This window comes from Euleptes europaea, chromosome 21, assembly GCF_029931775.1.
Source record: "Euleptes europaea isolate rEulEur1 chromosome 21, rEulEur1.hap1, whole genome shotgun sequence".
Lineage (NCBI taxonomy): Eukaryota > Metazoa > Chordata > Lepidosauria > Squamata > Sphaerodactylidae > Euleptes > Euleptes europaea.
In genome coordinates this window covers 8,903,602-8,927,017 of record NC_079332.1, presented here as the reverse complement: position 1 = coordinate 8,927,017, position 23,416 = coordinate 8,903,602, and the positions used below count along the sequence as shown (strand labels likewise).

General features: G+C 46.2%; 1 protein-coding gene across 20 annotated transcripts in view; it reads right to left on the bottom strand.

Moving 5' to 3' along the window:
• The window catches only part of RBFOX1 (RNA binding fox-1 homolog 1), a 1,240,357-nt gene that overhangs the window by 51,089 nt on the left and 1,165,852 nt on the right, over positions 1–23,416 (bottom strand). For all 20 annotated transcript variants that reach the window (XM_056866488.1, XM_056866489.1, XM_056866490.1 and 17 more), the window contains 2 exons: positions 7,957–8,089; positions 1,814–1,853 (listed from right to left, as the gene is read on the bottom strand). In XM_056866488.1, the coding sequence (XP_056722466.1) occupies positions 1,814–1,853; positions 7,957–8,089 (173 nt within the window). The remainder of the gene's footprint in view (positions 1–1,813; positions 1,854–7,956; positions 8,090–23,416) is intronic.

Below are 23,416 nucleotides of genomic sequence, written 5' to 3'. Positions count from 1 at the left end.
GAAGAAGAAGAAGTTGGTTTTGATATGTCGACTTTCTCTACCACTTAAGGGAGACTCAAACCGGCTTACAATCACCTTCCCTTCCCCTCCCCACAACAGACACCCTGGGAGGTACGTGGGGCTGAGAGATCTCTTAATAGAACTGTAAGTTGCCCAAGGCCACCCAGCTGGCTTTGTGTGTAGGAGTGGGGAATCAAACCCGGTTCTCCTGATCAGACTCCACCGCTCCAAACCACTGCTTTCTCTCTCTGCCTACATGTGCCACACTCTTATTTCTAACTCAATCACTTGCTTCTCAATACTGGAGGTTTGGACTCTTTTTTTATAAAAGCAACCAACATGCTTCTTTGGCACCTTTTAGTGGCCAGAGCTGAAGTCTTGGGGGGTCCTCAGCCTCCTGTTTAAAAGGTGAGGTGGTGGTGGATCAGGGTGGGGAGACAGCCTACCTAATAAATTTAAAGGGTAGGCCTGGCTTAACTGGGAGATATCAACTGGGGGTCCTGTTTCACCACTCACTGGTGCCAAGGTTCCTGTATTGTGCTGCGGCTCACTGTATTCATCTGATTGATGAAAGATCGAGAATGGTGGACTCCCATAATCTGTGGCACCTGCTTTCTTCCACCCTAGAATTCCACCCCTGTGGCAGATGAGGGGTAGGGTAAAGGTTTTGGACACTTGGTTGTATACAAGAGAAAACAGTCTGCCTGAGAGTTTGATGCTGAAAATTCCTTTGTGTGCCCCCCTTCCCCATGAGGTCGGCTTTCCATCACAGTATCACTGCCTGGCGAGTGAGGATTGAGAGGGCAAAGGGCACCGGGATGCCCAAATTTCAGAGTAAGCCCTTCGACGCCCATGCTTTTCATCCGTAGCTGCGTGCAGGCCTGCTGAGGGCATGAATCTGGATTTGGGAGAGGGCGTGGGACGAACGGAAGGTGAGATCAGGGCAAGTTCCCTCATCCCCGGGTTGATCCCCGATGGCAAACAGCAAGGAAATGAGGCCGAGGCAAGGTTGCCTCTGAGGTTTTCTGGGCAATCTGAGGGATCAAACAGATGAAATGCAGATCATGCGTCCATAAAATGCAAATCACGGGCAGCCTCAGTTTGCCTCGGGGCCATGGAGGGAAGGAAAAGGGGGTTAACTCTTTAACCTCCACTCGGATTCACTATTTTACACTGGCTCCCTCCTCTACTAATGAGCATTTGAAAGGGGGAAAATACACATCCTTATAATTTCTCCTTTGAAATGCTAATCGCAGAACACGGGATATGGTTTTGAGCAGTGAAATGTTACGCCCTCTCTGCTTCATCCGCATAGCCCCAAGGTAAATCGAGGCGACACGAGCCTGCAATTTGCAGCGTACGGCAGACCAAAAACATCCAGTCTTTCTTGGCCTCCTCTGAGCCAAGAGAGGCTGGAATTTAGCAAGAGAAACTACTTTTTTTTTCCCAGACGCGGCCCTCAGAACAAGGAAGGTCTTGCTTAATTTCCACCCAGCAGGTGTCTCTTGGCGCAAAGCTGCCCGCTCGAGAAGGTGTCCCCTCCAGTTGGAAACACACCCGCCGTGCTGCTCGAGAGGCCACCGATGAGTGAATCCAGCCAGATGATGACAAATGCAATGGGTACAACGAGGTTCCAAAAGGTAATCAACCCCCCTTTTCGTTGCTTTTTGGTTTATTTGTTTAGGATGTCCCAGAGATGGCAGCATGGACAAACAGAGTCAAGCTTATGCGGCAAACTCACACAGAAATCAGGAAGTAAACGAATGGCGCCGGCAAGGCAGCATGGACGGCATGCACATCAATGGATACTTACATAAATGTCTGCACCATAAAATCCATCCTGGTACACAACACTGCAAAGGATGCACACACAAAGAGAAACATTCATATTAGTGCATTTCCACATGCAAACGCCACCAACCCCTGAGCTCTCGAGGTTAGTCTTGTCACAAGAACGAAAACGAGGGGGGAACCAAATGGAAATATATAGGCACGTATATATTTGGGGTGGGGCACTGTTCACATTGGGTAAGGCGGTGAGGAGACCGGGACAGTTCTTCTCTTTGATAAGGAAAGCTGGGCCCGTCTCGGGCAGACATCTAGCGTTTGCTGTATGGTCCAAATTGGTCCGGAAATCGACCGGAAAATGTACTCGCAATTGCGCTGCAGACTGCAACTCGCGGGTCCGTCCTTGGAGGTAGCAGCGTCCGCTGCCGTTCAGGCAACGCATTGATCCAGTTTTTAGCCATGGGAATGACTTGAAGGTCATTGCTTGAGAACCAGCCCTGTGGCTGCCGAAGCCTGTCATGCTAAGCCAACGCGAGCACGGATGTCAAGCCATAAGAATCCTAGAATGGCAAGTCCAACCCCATGCTCAACACAGGAAACACAAAGTTAGAACATCCCCCATGGATGGCTACCCAGAATCTGCTCAAAGCGCCCTCCCTATGTCTACGACATTGTCTCCATTGTCAAACTGCCTTGACCGTCGGAAGTTAACTGTCTGCTGAAATCTACTCTCCTGTAACTTAAGCCCTTTAAATGTAGCCTTTGGCCTCTTCCATGTGAATCTTCTCTTCCCTAGGCTAAACGTGCTTAGTTTCCTCACCCTTTCTCCTCAGGACTTGTTTTCCAGACTATCCTCACTGTCAAGACATTAGGAAGAATTAGTTTCTGTCTAGACATTAGTTTCCGTCTAGACATTAGGAAGAATTTTCTAACAGTTAAAGCGGTTCCTCAGTGGAACAGACTTCCTCGGGAGGCGATGAGCTCTCCTTCCATGGAGGTTTTATAAGAAGAGGCTAGATGGCCATCTGCCAGCAATGCTGATTCTATAACCTTAGGCAGATGATGAGAGGGAGAGCATCTTGGCCATCTTCTGGGCATGTAGTAGGGGTCACTGGGGATTTTTTGGGGGGATGTAGCTGTGAATTTCCTGCATTGTGCAGGGGGTTGGACTAGATGACCCTGGTGGTCCCTTCTAACTCTATGATTCTACCCTCCTCAGAATCTGTTCTCATTTGTCTACAACATCCTCCTTAAGGTCTACCACCTCCAACCACACACAAAATCAGACCCTCAACTCACAGCTTATGACTTTACTAAGATGCTCAAGCTGTTTCCTAGAGAATCTAGCCATTTCCCAGAAAGTTCTTTGATGGCAGTCGCCGTCTCAAAAGGTACAAGATTTTAATTCTCTCTCTGCGATTCAGTGCCACAAGGGATCTTTGGATACGTTCTAGGACTCAAATCTCAATATTTTTTACAACCTGAGTAATAGCTGGTCCCAAAAGCACGTGCTGGGCCCCATTATGAATTAAAGATGCCCCAAGAGTCTTCTACCACATAGAGAAGTTCTTCAGCAAACAAAGGGTTCCCTCAGAGTAAGAAGGCTGATCCATGTAACGTGAGTGATATCTGACAAATGTCAGTACCTCAGATTCTGAAGGGCACATGTGGGGGGGAAAAACGCCAGGCATAAAAACTGAACCACGAAGGGAGATGGATCTCAGCCTCTGTTGGAGGTAAGCTTCTTTCTCCACACATTTGGGTGGCTGTAGGTCGTACTTTAGAAATGGAGAGTGCGAGGACAAGAAATCAGGTCAATTAGTCTAAACCCCCCATGCTTGGTGGGTGTTCATCCCTTCACGCTCTTCCATAAGGATACGCCCACATGGCATGCCAAATTCGAGAGCACAGGATCTATGCTTGCCATACACTACACTAAAAGGATCGCTTAATTCGTTAACCCTACTATGAGCACGGTCTAAGCTCCGTCCCCAAAAGATCAGCTACCTAATCTGGGCGAGGAGAAACCATGCCCAATAGAGACAGAAATAACTGGTGGTGCTTGTTCATTATGAAAATCCTAGTCATAATTACAAGTGGCATGGCATGACCCTAGTATCTCTGCTAGCTGTTCCACCACCAAGAGATCAGTTGGGATCCTCATCTCATTGGAAGCCACATTTTATAGTATTTTAATCTACCTCCTTTCAATCCTTTCCTTCCTCAAGGAGCTGTATGGGGTGAGCATCGTCCTTCCCTCCTCCAGGTTATTCCAACAACAACAACCCGGTGAGGTAGGTTAGGGAGAGAGGGAATGGCGGGCCCAAGATCCCCCAGTGAGATGCATGGTTGAAGGGAGATTTGAATGTGTGTCTTCCTAGTCTGTCCAACGTTCTAACCACTACACCACGGTGGAACTTTCTTGGAAGCCGCCTTAATCAAACGGAAGGGAACAAATCTTTCAACCATAGCCTCTCCCTTGGGATGGCATCAAAGGCTCCCTTAAGATCCACAAAACCTGCATAAAGGGTGCCATTTTTTGGGGGGGGGGGAGGAAATATTTCTCGGCTAAGTGAGAGAGCACTAAACAGCGGTCCGTAACAGACCAACCCCTTCTGAAGCCAGTCTGTTCCCAGCCAAGGATGTCATGGCTCTCAACCCAACAGCCGCTTTGATAAGTAGGAGGAATGCAGTTTGCCTAAGCAAGACAAAAGGCTGATTGGGCGGTAGCAGCTTGGGTCAGAGCGCTGACCCTTTTTGAAGACTAGGATGATTATAGTATGTCCCCAAGATTTTGGAATGGCTCCTGATGCATTAATTTGTGTAAATACAGGAGCAAGAATGTCGACCCACCATTTACTATTCACTTTAAAACAAATCTTTCACATAAACTATGGTGGAGCTGAATTTTCAAGCATCTGGATTTCCATTAGCAGACCTGCCCCTAGGCTTGTCCACAATCACAGGGGTGGGGGGCAGGCTTATAACTGTGTCTCCTTGAAAGGAAGTATCTGATCACAGTCAACTTCTACAGAAGCAGCCAAACTGTCCCTGCATCCCTGCACTTTTGATAATTCTGCAAGTTGCCGACATCAGCTCTCGCAACCGGCGTGACATGCCTCTTCTCCACCTCCCAGTGTGGAAAACATTGCCCCACCACCCGCAAACCACCATCTCTGCGTTGGGGCTACGCTACTCCACAAACTGTGGTTTGTGAATTCATATGTCACAAACGAACCACGGTTAATACAAACTGCACGTTACCAACCGGCTACAAACGTTAGTTGGAAAAACCAGTTTGGTCCCAGTCAAGAGATCCATTTTGTTAGCCATCTGCATTTTGTTAGCCATCTGCATTCAGAGATGGTAATGAACTGTGCTGAGATTGAACTATGGTTTATCAACCAGGGGTTTATCACACTGCCCAAACCTTGCCTTTCAGTTTCTCAACAATGCCTCTTCCACCCATCTTAGCATGAAGGGGCCCGGTGAGGGGCTGCATTTAGATTTACAGCTCTATCAGATATGATTATAGATGATTTCAGACACATTTTTCCACCCCCTACTCCTGCCGCAGATGGGCCGGCCCTAAAATTTTTTGCGCTGACACTATCTGCATAAAAAGCTTACACAATATGCAATTTTATGCCCCTCCACTCCATTTCGTACGCCTCATCCCAAACACCGTTTTGCTGGCATAACCATTCTTAATGCTGGCTTTAAAATGAAGCCACCCTAAACCCGGGTTGTAAGCATTTTGCGATCTTGACTTTATTTTGTGGACAGAAAAAAATCACAACGGGTAAAGGAGAAGAAAAAAATAACACCCAGTGATGGAATGTGATCGTTCAGAAAGCAACATATTGTATATGAAGTAATTATAATTTGCAACTGTTCCCCCCATTCTATCAAATATTGCTTCCTCTGTATAGTAATCTTACATCTGTTCTCCATTTGTTAAAATAGCTTTCCCATATCTTGTGTGATGACTTTTGCAATTTTTTTCCCCCAACAGAAGTGTTAAGGATCAGTACTTGGAAAGTTTAATTCCCCAAATCAATTAAAAAAAAAAAAAAAAAAACATCTCTTCCTCTAGTTCTTAGGAAGATAAGCAGAAAAATGCGAGACAAAACCCAGTTAGGTCTCATCCATGAAAGAAGGCCTCCGCAAGATTTCGAAATGGGGGGTGGGGGTGGAAATTAGGATTCCCGTGCTCTGCATATACTCTCTACAGCTAATCAAACCCCGTTCTGCAAATAAGTACATTCACATTTACTTGATGACTGAAACAAAAATAAAAGTTCCCCCCGTTTTGATATCCAGAGCATAATTTGTGGGGTGGGGGGTAGCATGGAGTAATTATAAAAAGACCAGCATTCTGGTCTTTGATTGACTGAACTGCCTACTGATGAAGTTGGCTTTGTGGTGGATCTGTGACAGCCATTGTTCCTACACTGGATTAATCAAGAAATCAATTACTTGCATTCCCATGTATAAACCTGAAGAAGAAGAAGAGTTGGTTTTTATATGCCGACTTTCTCTACCACTTAAGGGAGAATCAAACCGGCTTACAATCTCCTTCACTTCCCCTCCCCACAACAGACACCCTGTGAGGTAGGTGGGGCTGAGAGAGCTCTAGGAGCTGTGACTAGCCCAAGGTCACCCAGCTGGCATCATGTGTAGGATTGGGGAAACAAATCCAGTTCACCAGATTAGCGTCCGCCTCTCATGTGGAGGAGTGGGGACTCGAACCCGGTTTTCCAGATCAGAGTCCACCGCTCCAAACCACTGCTCTTAACCACTACACCACGCTGTCTCTATAGGTTGTGTAAACTGCCTCCAGCTTCTGAAACAGTGTAGCTGTTGAATTGTGTGTGTGTGTGAAAGTATGCATATGAGGAGGGGGGCCAGGCCAAAACGGATGGATTTGACTGACCCCCTAAAAGAGTCACTGGGTGCCAGAAGAGGATTTGGTCCCCTCCACCATCAATAGGAGAAAATGGCAGCTAATTACCTAGGTGTAGGCAAGTTACGTGGGGTACACTTGGGACCACGGCTGTGGTGGGGGCGAAACTCAGGTGTCCAGGAAGGTCCTTGCACGAAAGGGATCCCAGAGGGATGCACTATGTTTTCAGATACAGCATAGACAGAGATACGCTGCCCCAGCTCCTGGGTCCTTGCAATACACAACTTCATTCTGTATCAAAATGTATGAATTTGCAACTATGGCGAATCTTGTGAATTTGCTTCGGAAAATGCCGATTGAAAATTACAAACAGAGATGGCAACCATTTTTTGATAGATTCAACTGAAAAAAAAGTTATAATTAAAAGAAATAATACTGTAAAGTTACTAGCATGTTGAGACTGATATCTATTAATAATCAGCGGATTTAAACTAGAGTTATTTAAATATACCTGAAACTCATTTAGTTATAGATAGTACTTGGATGAGAATTTTGATTATGTTTTACAACTCCATAAATAAATAACTGGGGCTAAGATAAGATTGCTTTTGTTAAAGTATATGAGCACGGACCAAGAATATAATGTGAGAATGTTCACACATTTTTCCCTATGTATTTACCCTTTCCTTTCTGCTTCTGTACCCCTTATAATAAAAACTAATTAAAAAAACACAACTTCCTTCCGTATCCACCTTTTTCAATCTTCAGTTTTCAACTAGTAGCAATAATAGGAATAATAAATAAAACCCTCAGGATGGGTGATGAGACAACTTTCATTTGGTGGATTTTTTTTTTTTAAAGAGTAAGATTTAGAATGTTATTTGACTCCCTCGATAACCAGATGTTTCCAATCCTCCAAAAAATACATCTTTACCTCTACGAGTTTCTCTCTCTCAATTTTTTTTCCTCCAGCGTTCCTTCTCAAGGGGAATTTACATAACAACATGGGACACACAAAATGCTTAAAGCCACCAACCATGACAGTGCAAATTACTATCATTTGTCAATTCCGTGCGCAAGGTGCGGCACTTCAGGCAACTGAGATTGGTCGCATGCTGCGCGTGGTTTTGTGTGGCGAGACGGGATCGTCATGCGTGGCATTCACAAATGCTTGATTGCTTCGGGGGGAAGAGGAGGAGGAGGAAGGAGAGGATGCGGAGAACGCCGAGAGCGAGGAGTCCGCGAGGCCTCGAACCACTTACCCGCCGTAAGCCGGAATCGGGGGAGGAGGAGCGGCCGCTCGAAACGTGTTGTAGACGGTACGTCCCCTGCCTCTTAGGTGTGCACCTCTGTACGCGGCGGCTGCGGTCGCGGCAGGATAAGGGAAACCCGGCACTGAGAAAGAGAGAGATCGGAAACACATCAGTAGGTTCTGGAAAGACAGGCCACCAAAAACAGTGCATCCTTTTGGAGCATTTGGTCCTATTAGGCATTAGGAAGAATCTTCTAACAGAGCGGTTCTTCAGTGGAACAGGCTTCCTCGGGAGGTGGTGCGCTCTCCTTCCCTGGAGGTTTTTAAGAAGAGGTTAGATGGCCACCTGTCAGCAGTGCTGATTCTGTGACCTTAGGCGGATGATGAGAGGGAGGGCACCTTGGCCATCTTCTGGGCATGGAGTAGGGGGTCACTGGGGGTGTGGGGGGAAAGGTAGTTCTGAATTTCCTGAATTGTGCAGGGGGTTGGACTAGATGACTTTGGTAGTCCCAACTCTCTGATTCTAAGAGGTAGTAACACAATCTCAAACCAAGGGACGGTCACCCCCAATTTATCAGAAGGACCCCAATTTCAACCCTTTCCGTAGGCAATGCTTTTGGTTCCCAACACGTGTACACATACTGGCTGGCCTTTTATACACATTTTATAAATATACACCATTATCATCACGAGAAGCATGATGGGCTTTCCGACGAGCCCTCTCCAACAGGCCTCAGCCTCCATGGCTGGGCTCCCCTCCGCCCTCCACTGCCTTGGCTGCGGCTATGGCAGCGACTCAGGCCTCGGGAACCTTGGGAAATGCAGTCTTTCAACGTTTTCAGTGGAACTGGGAACAACTGGAAACTGTTCGCTCCTTGCATAATGTTGTAAACCTCCGTCGTGTCCCTTCTCCATCATCTTTTTTTAAAAACAACTTCCCCAACTCTTTAGAAAATGCGCCCCACTTATTTGATCATTTTCGATCAACCTTTTCTACATCTTTGATCCCTTCCATCTTATCTGGGCCACAAAGAAGTTTGTAACATATCCCTGGGCCTCTTGACACGGTTCTATTAAACCAGAAGCTCTTGGCTTCTTCTTTTTTTTACAGGGGAGGGAGGTGGTTAGTGCATTTTTTTCAGGTTCGATTAACAGCACGTCAAGATGAATGGATGACTCTCCCTTCAAGGCAGCAAGGAAATGGGGGAACCCTCGCTGGCGTAGCCTAAATGGATGTTGAGATCCTTGCTCCAGGGTAGGTTTTGGAACCGGCGTCTTAATCAAGCAGGCGAGTAAAACAAATATTACCGAGCAAACCCCTAATAAAAACAAATGAAGAGAGGTAATGATACATAGAGTGCTTAATTTACAGCTCGAACATGTTGCCAAGGCAGCCCCAGCTTCTCCACTGGGTTTCAAACTACATTTTCAAAGCAGCGCTGGAACGAAAGAGAGCTGTAAGCACTCCCAGCAGTCTTAAGGCCGCAAAGAGATAGATGGGGCCAAGGTCAACCTCATTTGCTGAGTGGGGATTCGAGCCTCTTTAATCTCAGGTTCGATTCCAGTATGCTAACAACTACTTCCTACTGAACCTCTCTTCCTCTGAGACACACATACTCACTATACCTATAACAGCACGAAGAAGTCCCTGCCTATAGAGGCTGGTAAGCTTACCACCAGGTAGTTTTTAACTGGAGATGCTGGGGACTGAATCTGGAAATATTTGTGTGTGCTCCACACTGGGTGGCCAACTTACTTGCTATGCCAGGCAATCGCCCATCGTTGCCTTCTGGGCCCCTGCCGCTGTTTGAATAAGGGAAAATGGGGGGAAAGACACTGTTGATATGTCAATGTCATTTCGGGCTAAAACCCATTAGGGACGTCACCAACGCTCTAGGATTTCGCCAGTCTTTATGGTCACGTCACTTCCAAGTTTTAGATAGAAGTGGTGTCAACAATGTCTTCCCCACCACCACACACCATGACCCAGAGTCTCCCAGTAGCTGCACAATTGACCTCTGGCCTGGGCCATTTAGCACGGCTATTTTTTAACAAAATAAAACAAAACACGAAATTTAGCTCCACCACAAACAACTGACCAGTCTCGGCCATATCAGGAAGCTGTGTGGAGCCATGGTCACGACATCAGGGTGGCGTGACAAGAGGAGGAGAAGCCAGAGTTATGGCCTCACCAGTGGGGAGGGGGAGATCCATGCCACAAGACGACCTGAAGCATTAGAGGACCAAGCGGTGTGCGTGCTGGAGATGGGAAGAGAGAGACAAGGGAGGGCCTTGGAGGAAGGGTGTGTGTGTCTCTGAATCTACCTGTGTTAACAAGGAATCCAACAGGTTATGAGGATGGACAGGAAGCACCCTTGGCTTATTCTATAGGGTCTTGGAACTCCTGGGGCGAAGACCACCCGCATAAGCAGTCCTAAAAATTACCCCAAGATCGTATTTGGCTGACAAGTCATAAGAGGGAGAGCAATGTACCTTATACACTGAAAACGGAAGCCCACCTTTTCAGAAGACAGGCACATTACTGACTAATCACACACATATCCAAGGGAGGGATGAAGGCTGCCAGCAGAAACCAGCCTTTGTACCAGAGGAGATCAGCAGGCCCCAAATCCCCTCTGCGCTCACACCTGAGCAGCAAACTCATGCTAATTTCTCCCCAACGATAACAACAAATACCTCTAATTCCCGTGCATTTTCATTCTACAAATAATTGTCTGGGGCGCTACCAGGCAGCAAACTTTAATGCATATGCTGAAAAAATATATATGTTAAAATCTAAAACTCCAAAGGGATTGTCTACCACGCTGCTCGACACCAGAGATTCCCCCCGATGAGGCACACATTATAAACTGTATATTCAAGTTTCCACGCTCAGGGGCCAATGACAGAGCAGCAGATGCACGGCCCAACAGGGGGGCAGATTCCCACCAAAGCCATAAAAGCACGCAGCCCCTTTAACGGCCAATTATTCTTTGCATCCCGGCTCTAATTTGGATCTGCATAAGAGCGCCATATGCCGAAAGGAAGGTGTGCCGTCAAAATGGATGAATGAATCTCTCTCATTACTGCGCCGGGCTCCCCACGCGCCCGCCACTGGGGCGCCCTCTTGCCGCAAGCGTGGGGAGGCTTCCATCCCCAGAGCGTGCGGCTCTGGTTGGCGTGGGGTCAAGCCCCCTCCTGAGATATCACAACCCTGTCCTCCAAATTCTCTAAGCGTCATGTGCGTGTCTTTGCACACGCAACAGCCTGCGAATCTTTTGTTCTAGACAAAAAAACCGCGCAGAACCTCTGCCGATTACATGGGTTGGACTCACACAGAGGCGCCTTGGGAGTTGGGAATGGGATGCAGGGCTGAGACAATGTTCATGTCTACATATAACGTACAATGCTGACTTGGTGCAAAAGCACCACTGGAAAATATATGTACATTTTACGGGGAAAACTGAATGGGGATTTTCTGGTCAAAACAGCAAGGGGGATAGAGAAATGGCAACAAAAATGGCAGAATATGTGGTGATGGCCAAGCCAACTACTATGCTGAAAGGGAAAACGACAGATGAATTCCAAAAGAAGTGGAAGTGTTATTTTGATTACAAAAATAACTAATGACTATATAACAGAGCTAGAGTAGGGGGACAAATAAGAACAAAACAGAAGTAATAGCTGTAATGGTTTAAAATGTATGAATTGAGAATCTGAAATTGAAATAATCGGAAAATTGATAGTATAAGTACATATGATCAATAAGACAAAATAGTATATTGATTAATTTTGTATGTTCTAGAATTGTTAACTAATCTCCTGGAAAGAAGTCCAGTTTAAATCTGTATTTGTATGTGTATGCTTGAATGTTTGTAAAAAAAATTAAAGTGTTAACAAAATATATTATTTTAATTAAAACAGCAAGGGGGAGGCATTAAAAGGCTCTCCCAGCAGGGGACGCACATCTGACCCTGCCAAGAATCACCTCCCATGAACTAAGCTGACCATCCACCGGGACCGCACAGGCACGGTGGTTCACTCGGTGCCAAAAGAGACTGCAATAAGAGCTGCGCGAACCAATACGTGCAGAAAGAGGTGTGCCATCCATAAGAACATAAGAAAAGCCCTGCTGGATCAGACCCAGGCCCATCAAGTCCAGCAGTCTGTTCACACAGTGGCCAACCAGGTGCCTCCAGGAAGCCCACAAACAAGACGACTGCAGCAGCACCGTCCGGCCTGTATTAAGAACGTAAGAAAGGCCCTGCTGGATCACACCAAGGTCTATCAAGTCCAGCAGTCTGTTCACACAGTGGCCAACCAGGTGCCTCTAGGAAGCCCCCAAACAAGACGACTGCAGGAGCATTTATCCTGCCTGTGTTCCACAGCACCTAATATATTCGGCATGCTCCTCTGATCCAGCCCAGCCATGCGCAGAATAAGACCTTGGACACATGAATTTCTAGGCATAGGCCACAAAAACCCATGGGAGGGAAGTTAAGGTGTCGTCCCCCCCCCCCATTTTGTTAATTCGCACTGTATCTATACTTGTATGGGGGAACATTTAGACAATCATGAATTTGCCATTGTGCTCAACTCCACTTTGATATTCAACTGCGTTGCTTAAACAAATTTTGGACAACTTTTCTGTTTTAAAGGCCAGCCTCATTTGAAATTCACTGAAAAGAAAACATACACACAAGCGCACATACGCACAACTTCTAATTAATGTACAAGTTTAATCACCATTCCCCACATGGAAGAGTAATTTTTCACTGTTCATTTGCTTGGTGTAATCTCCTAACCGGCATAACAGAGCCGCAACAGCCTATAAATCTGTTCCCATTTGTTCTTTTAATATTCATATCGAATTGAAGTACAGCTGCTTCTTGCTGCAGTCTATTACAACGTGCAGAAGTGTCGATAAAATATTGCGAAAGACGTGATAGATTTGCTGGGCGCCATTTATTTTTCAAAGGGGGGGGGGCGTTACCACGGATGGATCCCCTTTGCTTGCCGCAGACGGAGTGACAATTAGTGATTAATTGCCTTAGTACAAATTGACATGGAACAGAGGAAATTGACACAGTGCTGATTAATTAACTTTTTTTTTTTTAAGGGAGACTGCTACAAAAAAATTCCACAAAAACTGCAGACACCAGTGGCATGAATTTGGAAAAAGGCAAACCCAACATTTTGAGGCTGGATTCCTCTTCAGGGGAAAATAGGATTTGTTGCAAAGGAAATAGGGTGAAATGAAGCCAATGGAAACACAGGAAGAAGAAGAAGAAGAAGAGGAGGAGGAGGAGGAGGAGGAGGAGAAGAAGAAGAAGAGTTGGCTTTTATATGCCGACTTTCTCTACCACTTAAGGGAGATTCAAACCGGCTTACAATCACCTTCCCTTCCCCTCCCCACAGCAGACGCCCTGTGAGGTAGTTGGGGCTGAGAGAGCTGTGACTAGCCTTTTAACTAGAAGTGCCATCAGTTGCAATTGGGACCTTCTGAGGTCGATGCCCTTTACGGTAGGCCTTCCTCAAAAACTAACACTGGACAGTGGGTGAAGAAAGCTAAAGATGATTCAACAGACCTGTAAAGTGGGATTTCAAAGTGTCAAAATTGGTCCAGGCTCAAAGCTCATGTGGTTGGCAGGACATCTGAATCTTTAAATGTGGGTCTGTCCCATTCACGTGTAAAGTGAAGTTCAATGTAAAGACCCCAATGGGTGTGAGGTGTTGAACACCTCCCCTCCTTGTGAGCAGGGGTCACAGCAGTAGAGGGGAGGGGCTGTGGCTAAGTGATAGAGCCTCTGCTTGGCATGCAGAAGGTTCCAGGTTCAGTCCCCGGCATCTCCTGTTAAAGGGACTAGGCGAGTAGGTGATGTGAAAGACCTTTGCCTGAGACCCTGGAGAGCTGCTGCCAGTCAGAGTACACAATACTGACTTTGATGGACCTTGATGGTTTGATTCAGTACAAGGCAGCTTCATGTGTTCATGAGGGGGGACAACATATCTCCCCCCTGCCCGCGTGGCCTTTTGGCTTGGCCTTTTGGCTTTTCAATTGTACCTTAACCCCCACTTCACATGTGAATGGACAGACCAACCTCTGAAGACCTGGACTTGCGGCTGTTAACACAGCCATAAAAACTTCTGCCAAATGGCAACGGGGAAAGGGTGTGTTTTTGTGTGTCTCCACATCTGAACAAATATTCTTCCTAGGTTTCTCCACCTTCCCTCCAGCTTCTGATATGACTCCCAACTTCTCAACAACTTCCCTCGAAGCCCGGAAAACTTTCTCCAGCCTCCCTACCGCTTTCCCTTTTTATATTGTAGATAACGTTTCTCTTGAGAGACGGCCTGGGCAATATTTCTGCCTGCAAATGGGGCATTCATTTCACTTTTTTACAGTTAAACATCTGGCGATGTGGATTTTTTTAAAAAATGGGGAAATGCAGAAATCTCCGCGGCCCAAAACTCACAATGTCCAAACATGTCAGAAGGCTGTTTTCTCCCTCCATCATATAACTCCCAATTACCAGCAGCTGGTTTTTTTTAACTTCCTCAAGTCATAACGGAAGGCTATGAATTAATTTAGGTAACATATCAATCATGGCTAGGTTTCTAAATGGTTTGTAATGAATACCCCCTCTCTTTTCCGCACCGTAATTGTGATCTGAGTTCTCAAATGTATTGACAACACCCACCCACCCCGGCAAGAGTCAGGCAGCGTTTCATGGGGAAAGCAAGGCGACATTTTAGTTTTCCGGCGTTCAACCTGACGGGATGGTCGGTTTTGTTTGGTCCTGAATTCCTGGGGGTGGGGTGGGGGGTTGTGCATGATATTAAGAAGACTGCATAGAAGCAGATGCACGCAGTTCAAATTCAAACGTTTCCATCATAAAATCATGAAAGCGAATGCATTTCAAAGTTAAGTAAAATGTTAATCAACCCACTATCAAAATGAGATCAGTCCTCTGAATCTACTCCGCCGGGATAGTTTAAAGCATTTAAAGTGTGGGAAGTACTTCTGCTTTAGTGAAGTTAAAAATGACCCCAAAATATGTCTAGAATGCTCAGAAGCTGAATGAAATCGGGCTCTGATTCTTCAATTACTTTCCAATATCGGATCTTCATACTTTTGAACTGGATCTTATCTGATGGTTCAAAGTTATGACTGTTACTAGAAAAAGTGATTCGGCGCATCATGCTGATTTATGATCCACTAACAACGTGGAAGAAGGCACATATTTTTAGGGGGACAGTTTGGTGCAAAGTAACCCAATTTTGTTTGGGTTTTCTTGCCGTCAAGTGGCAGCAGGCTTCTGGCGACCCTGTGAGGTTTTCAAGGCAAGAGATGAGCAAAGGTGGTTTGCCATCACCTGCGTTGCAACCCTGGACTTCCTTGGTGGTCTCCCATCCAAAAACTGACCAGGGCTGCCCCCGCTTAGCTTCTGAGATCTGACAAGATCAGGCTAGCCTGGGCTAGGCAACCCAAAATCGCCCCCGACCAAACTGTTCCATTCTGTAAAAGTTGGGGGGCTCCCTAGACATCAGCCAGCCCCAATGGACAACTGGGTAGATTGTCTTGAGATTAGGGAAATCTCCGTAGGAGCCGGCTTGCTCATCCAAACTTTCACAGCGGCAGGGAAGGGGCAGGGGTGGCAGATTGTTCCCTGATTCCAGGGGATCTAGAAGCCCTGAAGGACTACATGCCCATACGCCTGGGGACATTGCTGTCGGAAGGAGAAAGGGGAAGAAAGGGGAGGAGAGATGAGAATCACAGGGATTGGGGGAATCTTGATGTACATTGTTTTTTTGCAAGCTTTGACAGGGGGGAAGGGGCAGAGCTTGCAAAGTAAAATTACAAAAATGTATGAATGTGCGTCCGGGTCAAGATTATCAACTTTGCTTCAGAATAAGACGACTGATGAACACAAACAAAGATGGCAACCGTTTCTGGACAGATATGTGTGACTCAATGCGTCAATTAAATGTGTTAAGTTGTCGATTGACTCAGTAGAGGTAGTCTAAACAGTTAACGATTATGTTTTGTCCTGTTTACCTAGATGAGAATTTAAGTATTAGGATAGATAGGAAAGGTATGAGATCATGACCGCGAGATAAATATCTGATCTGTTATGATATCTTAATGATATCTTAAACCATGGAGAAGTGGGTAATATGAGTATAATCATCAATATTAGTGAAAAAGACTCAGTGTATTATTCAGAGCATGCTAGTGGGTGGCAGCTGTTCCAGACAAGAAGAAGAAGAAGAAGAGTTGGTTTTTATATGCCGACTTTCTCTACCACTTAAGGGAGACTCAAACTGGCTTACAATCACTTTCCCTTCCCCTCCCCACAACAGGGACCCTGTGAGGTAGGCAAGGCTGAAAGAGCTGTGACTAGCTCAAGGTCACCCAGCTGCCTTCGTATGGAGGAGTGGAGAATCAAACCCGGTTCTCCAGATCAGACTCCACCGCTCCAAACCACCGCTCGTAACCACTACACCACACTGGCTCTCTAAGATGTGATGTTTATTTTCATATTTCCTTTCCCCTTACCTTTTTTCCTTTCTGTATCCTGATAAAAATTTAATTAAAAAAAGAAGAAGGATAAATTTTGCTGAGACGGGGGATTAATTTTTCACTGCAATTCGGATCAGAGAAGGAATTTTAAACTGAGTCCCCTTTGACTAGGACCTGTAAGCTGTCTCTGCTGGCTGGCTGCTCTGCCAGAAAGACCTACGCAGCCTAATTTTCTAACAGAGCAGTTCCTCAGTGGAACAGGCTTCCTCGGGAGGTGGTGAGCGCTCCTTCCCTGGATATTTTTAAGAAGAGGCTAGATGGCCACCTGTCAGCAATGCTGATTCTATGACCTTAGGCAGTTCATAAGAGGGAGGGCATCTTGGCCATCTTCTAGGTATGCAGTAGGGGCCGCTGAAGATGTTGGAGAGAGGTAGTTGTGAATTTCCTGCATTGTGCAGGGGGTTGGACTAGATGACCCTGGAGGTCCCTTCCAACTCTATGATTCTAAAGCAAAAAATTACTTTCTTCATTTATATTCCACTGTTGCCAAGGGCTGGTTGGACAAGGCCTTTGTCAGCTCCATTTTATTTTTTTGGCAGGTAGCAAAGACAAGGGGGTTGACGAGATCCGTGTGGGTACCACCATGTGTGCTAGGGGAGGGGCCGCTTTTGGCTTGTGAGGGGGCCTTGAGCTCCTCGAGTAATTTCCAGTGTTTGAAGATGATCTTTGGAGAGTGTTCCTTTTTACATCTTTCACGCCACAAATACAACTGGAGACATGCACTGTGATAATGCATTAAAAAGGCTAGGATATTTTAATTACAAAATATAGACCCTTTCAGTCAAATTTGTTTAGCTCTTTGCGCTCCAGTTCAAGTATCCCTCGGAATCTGAGAGCATGCGGATGGTTTCCAATGAAGAATTCACCCTTGTGAAAAACCTACAGTTGTCAGGATTCTTGGAAAGAAATGACGCCGCTTTAAACTAATGCCAAACTCACCACAAACACTTTGCTCTAGTTAGACCTCACCTCGAGTATTGTGTTCGGTTTTGGGCACCGCAATTTGAGAAAGATGTAGACAAGCTGGAACGAGTCCAGAGGAGGGCAACCAAGATGGTGAGGGGTCTGGAGACCAAGTCCTATGAGGAAAGGTTGAAGGAGCTGGGTATGTTTAGCCTGGAGAGGAGAAGACTGAGAGGGGATATGGTAACCATCTTCAAGTACTTGAAGGGCTGTCATATAGAGGAGGGTGCCTAGTTGTTTTCTGTTGCTCTGGAAGGTCGGACCAGAACCAACGGGGTGAAATTAAATCCAAAGAGTTTCCATCTAGATATTAGGAAGAATTTTCTAACAGTTAGAGCAGTTCCTAGGTGGAACAGGCTTCCTTGGGAGGTGGTAAGTGCTTCTTCCCTGGAGGTTTTAAGCAAAGGCTAGATGGCCACCTGTCAGCAATGCTGATCCTATGACCTTAGGCAGTTCATGAGAGGTAGGGCATCTTGGGCATCTTCTGGGCATGCAGTAGGGGTCACTGGGGGTGTGGGGGTATTTGTGAATTTCCTGCATTGTGCAGGGGGTTGGACTAGATGACCTTGGTGGTCCCTTCCAACTCTATGATTCTATGAAATCTTTTTGATTTCATGTCTTTTGAGATTCACTGATATTATGGGTTAGCAGGTTCAATTCTCCACTTCTCGTGCTTCATTTTGTAGGTTCATTTGTATTGTTTACGCACGTTGTATTTTTATAATGAATGAATGTGCGTATACAATATGATTTACGTCCGTTTGTTCATGCGTTATTCATTTTAATGATGTCCAATGTACGTCATTTATGCATATAATCTATGTATAATGTTGACTGATCAACCAACGTTTTGAAAGACATACATTGTTAGTGGAAACTTCCAGCACGCGCAAACCGAAAACCATGCGAGCCTAAAGGATCAAGGGTTCAATTTGCTCACTGGAGAAAGTAGAATAAAAATGGGAGGCTTAGGCATCTCACCTGCGGGAATGAGAAATTCAAAACTAGCCCCATTTCAAAGAGGCTTAAAAGGGAGGGGAGACGTCCCCTACGACACAAGGTGTTCTCCCCCATCTCTACCACTGAGGAGTCTGTAATTTGCTAGCACCATCTACTGGAAATCAAAGGAAGCGGGAGGTTGTGTTTCGGGGAGACAAATCTGAAAACAACCCTTGACCGAGAGCCCATGGGGAAGGCGGCGTAAGTCCCGGCCCCTGCTCAGACGGAGGATCGAAAGTCCAGGCTACCTTTGAATCTTAAGGTGAATACGGCAGAAGCGGCTAAATATGGGACCTCACGCGTCACAGAAGGGGATGAACAGGAACCCAACAGAGATGGGCTTCAGACCTTATCACCAACAACCAGTTTTATAAGAAGCTCGATTTAAGTCCTGTAGCTCCTTAGAGATGGACAAGATTTTCGGGGTAGAACCTTTCGAGAGTCAAAGCTGCTCTCTGACGAAGGGAGCGCTGACTCTCGAAATATCTTGTTGGTCTCCAAGGTGGTACTGGACTTGAATTTGGCTCTTCTGCTGCCCACCAACATGGCTACCCTCCTGAAACTAGTTTTATGGGGGAGACACTTTAAGGCGTGGCTGCGTGGAGGCAGGAGAGCCAGGCCAACCCAAAAACAGACTGCCAAGAAGTTCCTTTTGACTGTCATTCTTGTTTCTTCCATGTATTATCTGTACACCTAGAACAGTACATTTGGGCGGAGGGGTATCAGCCACTACCCTAGAGGGAGCCAGAGGAGGCTCTGGGATTTCTGGTTGTTAATCCCAGCTATGACTACTTCACGGGGCTCGGCTCAGAAGAGTCTCGCCGTCTGGTTGCTAATTTTGCTTTGCTTATGATTTGCAAGGATGGAAATAAAGGATGCGTAACGCAAGAACCCAAACCTTAGCATTTCCCAATGACACCTTTTTGACAAATCTAGAAAAAAGGCCCAGACAAAAAGGGTATCCCCCTTTTATATCTACGCACCAGTTGCATCTATCCCATGACTCCTGACAAAGGGTGCTTGCGGTTATGAATATTATAGTTTCAACTTCTGGAACTACCTCCATCAGAACAAACACCACCCTAACCGTTGGACATCAAACAGCACAGGGAAGCCCCTTCTTCCAAGTCCACTGCAAATATTATAACTGGTTTCTAATTATAGCCAGGGAGAGAAGGCGGCATGGTAGAGCCCAATTTTGTCAGATCTCGGAAGCTAAGCAGGGTCAGTATTTGGAAGGGAGACCACCAAGGAAGGCCCTGCAGAGGAAGGCAATGACAGACTACCTCTGCTTCTGACTTGCCTTGCAAGCCCCATGCTGGGGTCGCCATAAGTTGGCTAAGACTTGAGACCACTTTACACACACAGTTGTAGCCAGGCAGACAGAGATCCTTTTGTTCTCAGGGTCTCCCACCGAGTTCTATGGAGCATAGTAAGCAAACACAGGCCAGCATCCAACTGGAAGCGGGGAGGTCAGCTTGGTCCTCAATATCAAGTGCTGAGATCACCAGGCAGAAGTCTACCACTCCCCCCACTGAAAACACACGTGAACACATGAAGCTGCCTTCTACTGAATCAGACCCTGGGTCCATCAAAGTCAGTATTGTCTACTCAGACCGGCAGTGGCTCTCCAGGGTCTCAGGCAGAGGTCTTTCACGTCACCTACCTGCCTAGTCCCTTTAACTGGAGATGCCGGGGATTGGACCTGGGACCTTCTGTATGCCAAGTAGATGCTTTACCACTGAGCCACGGCCCCTGATTCTGGATTGCTGGAAGTTCAGTATTGTGCATTCTGACTGGCAGCAGCTCTCCAGCTGAGAAAGCGCTCTCTCCCAACACCTGAGATCCCTCGGTGGAGATCCTGGGGGATCTGCCCGAGACCCTCCATATGCACGTCATGCTATCAATCTCTGACTCGTGCATATTCTCCAAGAGAAGAGAAGTGGCGAACACAGGTGGTGACCGTGCCATTAGTTTCCAAAGGCACCTTCAGTACTTGACTAGGGTCACCATAACAATAGACCAGATGATGCTTGAAGTACCTTTGAAAAACTGGCACATATAGAAGTTTTAAATCACTCGGACCAAAGCATGACATAAATAAGGTAACCAATGGGGGGTGGAGACCCTGATGGTTTAATTTTTTTAAAATTGCTTTTTCAGCTTTTTTTAGCCTAATGCCATGACAAACAGCTCTGAATGCAAATTGTGTTTCTTCTTTTACAGAATGAAAGGATTTCCGTTCAAGTTGAAACAATTAGATGATTGACTTGTATGTAATAAAAAGTAGAAATAGAGAGTGCTGCAAACATGGGAGATCAATACAATCAAGAGTAGCTATAATAAATATTGTATGATTTTTAAGTGGAGAAGGGGAAGCAGTGGGAATAGTTAGGAATGCAACTATTAAAAAAGCAGATATAATGGCTATGAAGGCCCCAGAAGGTTGGACCAGAACCAACAGGTTGAAATTTAATCCAAATCCATCTAGACATTAGGAAGAATTTTCTAACAGTTAGAGAGGTTCCTCAGTGGAACAGGCTTCCTCGGGAGGTGGTGGGCTCTCCTTCCCTGGAGGTTTTTAAGAAGAGGTTAGATGGCCATCTGTCAGCAATGCTGATTCTGTGACCTTAGGCAGATGATGAGAGGGGGGGGCATCTTGGCCATCTTCTGGTCACTGGGGGTGTGGGGCGGGGGAAGGTAGTTGTGAATTCCCTGCATTGTGCAGGGGGTTGGACTAGATGACCCTGGTGGTCCCTTCCAACTCAATGATTCTATGATTAACTTTTCCTTTTTTAATGATATAAAATGCAAATCTTTGAAAAAGGCTATTATTTACCGGAACCCCGAAAAGGGGGAAAAAAGACTGTGTGAATGGGTTGTCTGTTATTGCTTTGTTTGTTTTACAAAATACGTAATAAAATGGGTTTTTAAAAAAAGAAGAATGACAGGATTTCAGATCATCGATGCCCGTTTCCCCATCCACTTAAGACAGGGGCGCAGCACTGCAATCCAAATGTTTTCTGCCAGTGGTATCGCAAGCTTTCTAGGGAGGTTTTTCCTCTCTCTTTCTTAAAAAAAACCCCCTGCCTAGCCACCTTTCAAAACTATCTCATCTCTGCCTTGTTGTTTTCGGTTTTTCTCGTCAGCTAAAATCCCAGGGCAATGTAGTTTATTGTTTTAATATCTCTCTGACACGAGGCGAAAATATCCCACAGCGGCTCCTTATCTGTCATATGTATTTCTGTGAAAGAAATATCAAGGCAAGGCTGGGGCCGGGGAGCGCACCAGAAGACGGCAGCCGGCGCCGCTGTCTGAAAAGAGGAGGCCGAAACGGAATAAAAGGGAGAAGGAAAAGTAACAACTCAGAAAAATGCCACCGCGTATAAACTACCGGGGGCGGTTTGGGAGCCCCTAAGAGACTGCACCAAACCTGAACGAAAACTACTATTGCTGCCCTACTGGAATTTCACTTGAGCATTGCCTTGCCTTGGAATTTAGCAGGCACCACCCCCCCTCCTTCCGAGAAATAGCACTTCAAAACCCCACCGAACGGTTAACCAAGCAGCAAGCCCTGTGAACGCATCCTAGAGTTGGCTTTGGATGTAAGCCGGATGGAAATCGGACAGCAAAGTAGGGCGGGGGGGGGGCATCATCCCTTCCTTTAAAGAAAAGTTAAACTGATAAAAGGAAGCATTTCTTCACACAACCCATTGTTAAATTGGGGGAACTCCCTGCCCCAAGATGTGGTGATGGCTGCCAACCTGGAAGGCTTGAAGAGGGGAGTGGACGTGTTCATGGAGGAGAGGGGTATTCACGGCTACTAGTTAAAATGGATACTAGTCATGATGCATCCCTAGTATCTCCAGGATCAGAGGAGCATGCCTATTATATTAGGTGCTGTGTGGAGCACAGGCAGGATGGTGCTGCTGCAGTCGTCTTGTTTGGGGCTTCTTGAGCCACCTGGTTGGCCACTGTGTGAACAGACTGCTGGACTCAATGGGCCTCGGTCTGATCCAGCAGGGCTTTTCTTATGTTCTTAACTTAAATTCCTACAGGTTTTTTTAATCTGGCAGGGCCCCCTCCAAATTCACTACCAATTTCCCTTTGGGCAGAACTCCTTAAGTGCTCAAAATGCAAGTGGGGCAGTTTACCCAGAAATAAACTGCCTGGCAGGGCAGGGCCCAGGGCTTAGCAGCACGACTCACCAGGGAGGATCAGGCTGGGACCATGGGCAGCTTTGCAGTTTGGCCTAGGGAATCTCCAAGGGGGCTGCAGCAGAAAGCAAGTCTGGCTGAAAGAACAAAGGCTGTCTGGGCCCAGGTGTTTTGAGTCAGAAGGAGCTGGGGCTGTAATAAGGAAGGAAGGAAAGGTTGCCAGGTCCCTCTTTGCCACCGGCGGGAGGTTTTCAGGGCAGAGCCTGAGGAGGGCTGGGGTTTGGGGAGGGTAGGGGCTTCAATGCCATAGAGTCCAATGGCCAAAGTGGCCATTTTTCTCCAGGGGAACTGGCCGGTAACGGCTGGAGATCAGTTGTAATAGCAGGAGACCTCCAGCTAGAGATTGATGAAGCCTGAATAGGTGAAACGGGTATAAATACCGAAGCCCATCTTCATATGGAATCCAGTGGCATCAATGGTGCAATAAGCAAATATATGTATAAATGAAGATTGATATAATTGTGTATCCAATTAAGGATTTGGATTTTCTACTGTCATTCTTTGTATCCAATGTTATTGCATTGGTGCGGTTAAAGCAATAGTGTTATATAAAAACACTTAATTGAAAAATTATTATTTAGACAAAAATTCTTGATTGAACTTTATATGGCCTGGTATATTGGAATTTCAGCATATTGGACAGTGGACCACCAGTGCTGGTTCTTTGCAGTACCTGGAGGTTGGCAACCCTAAAGGAAGGGGAAATG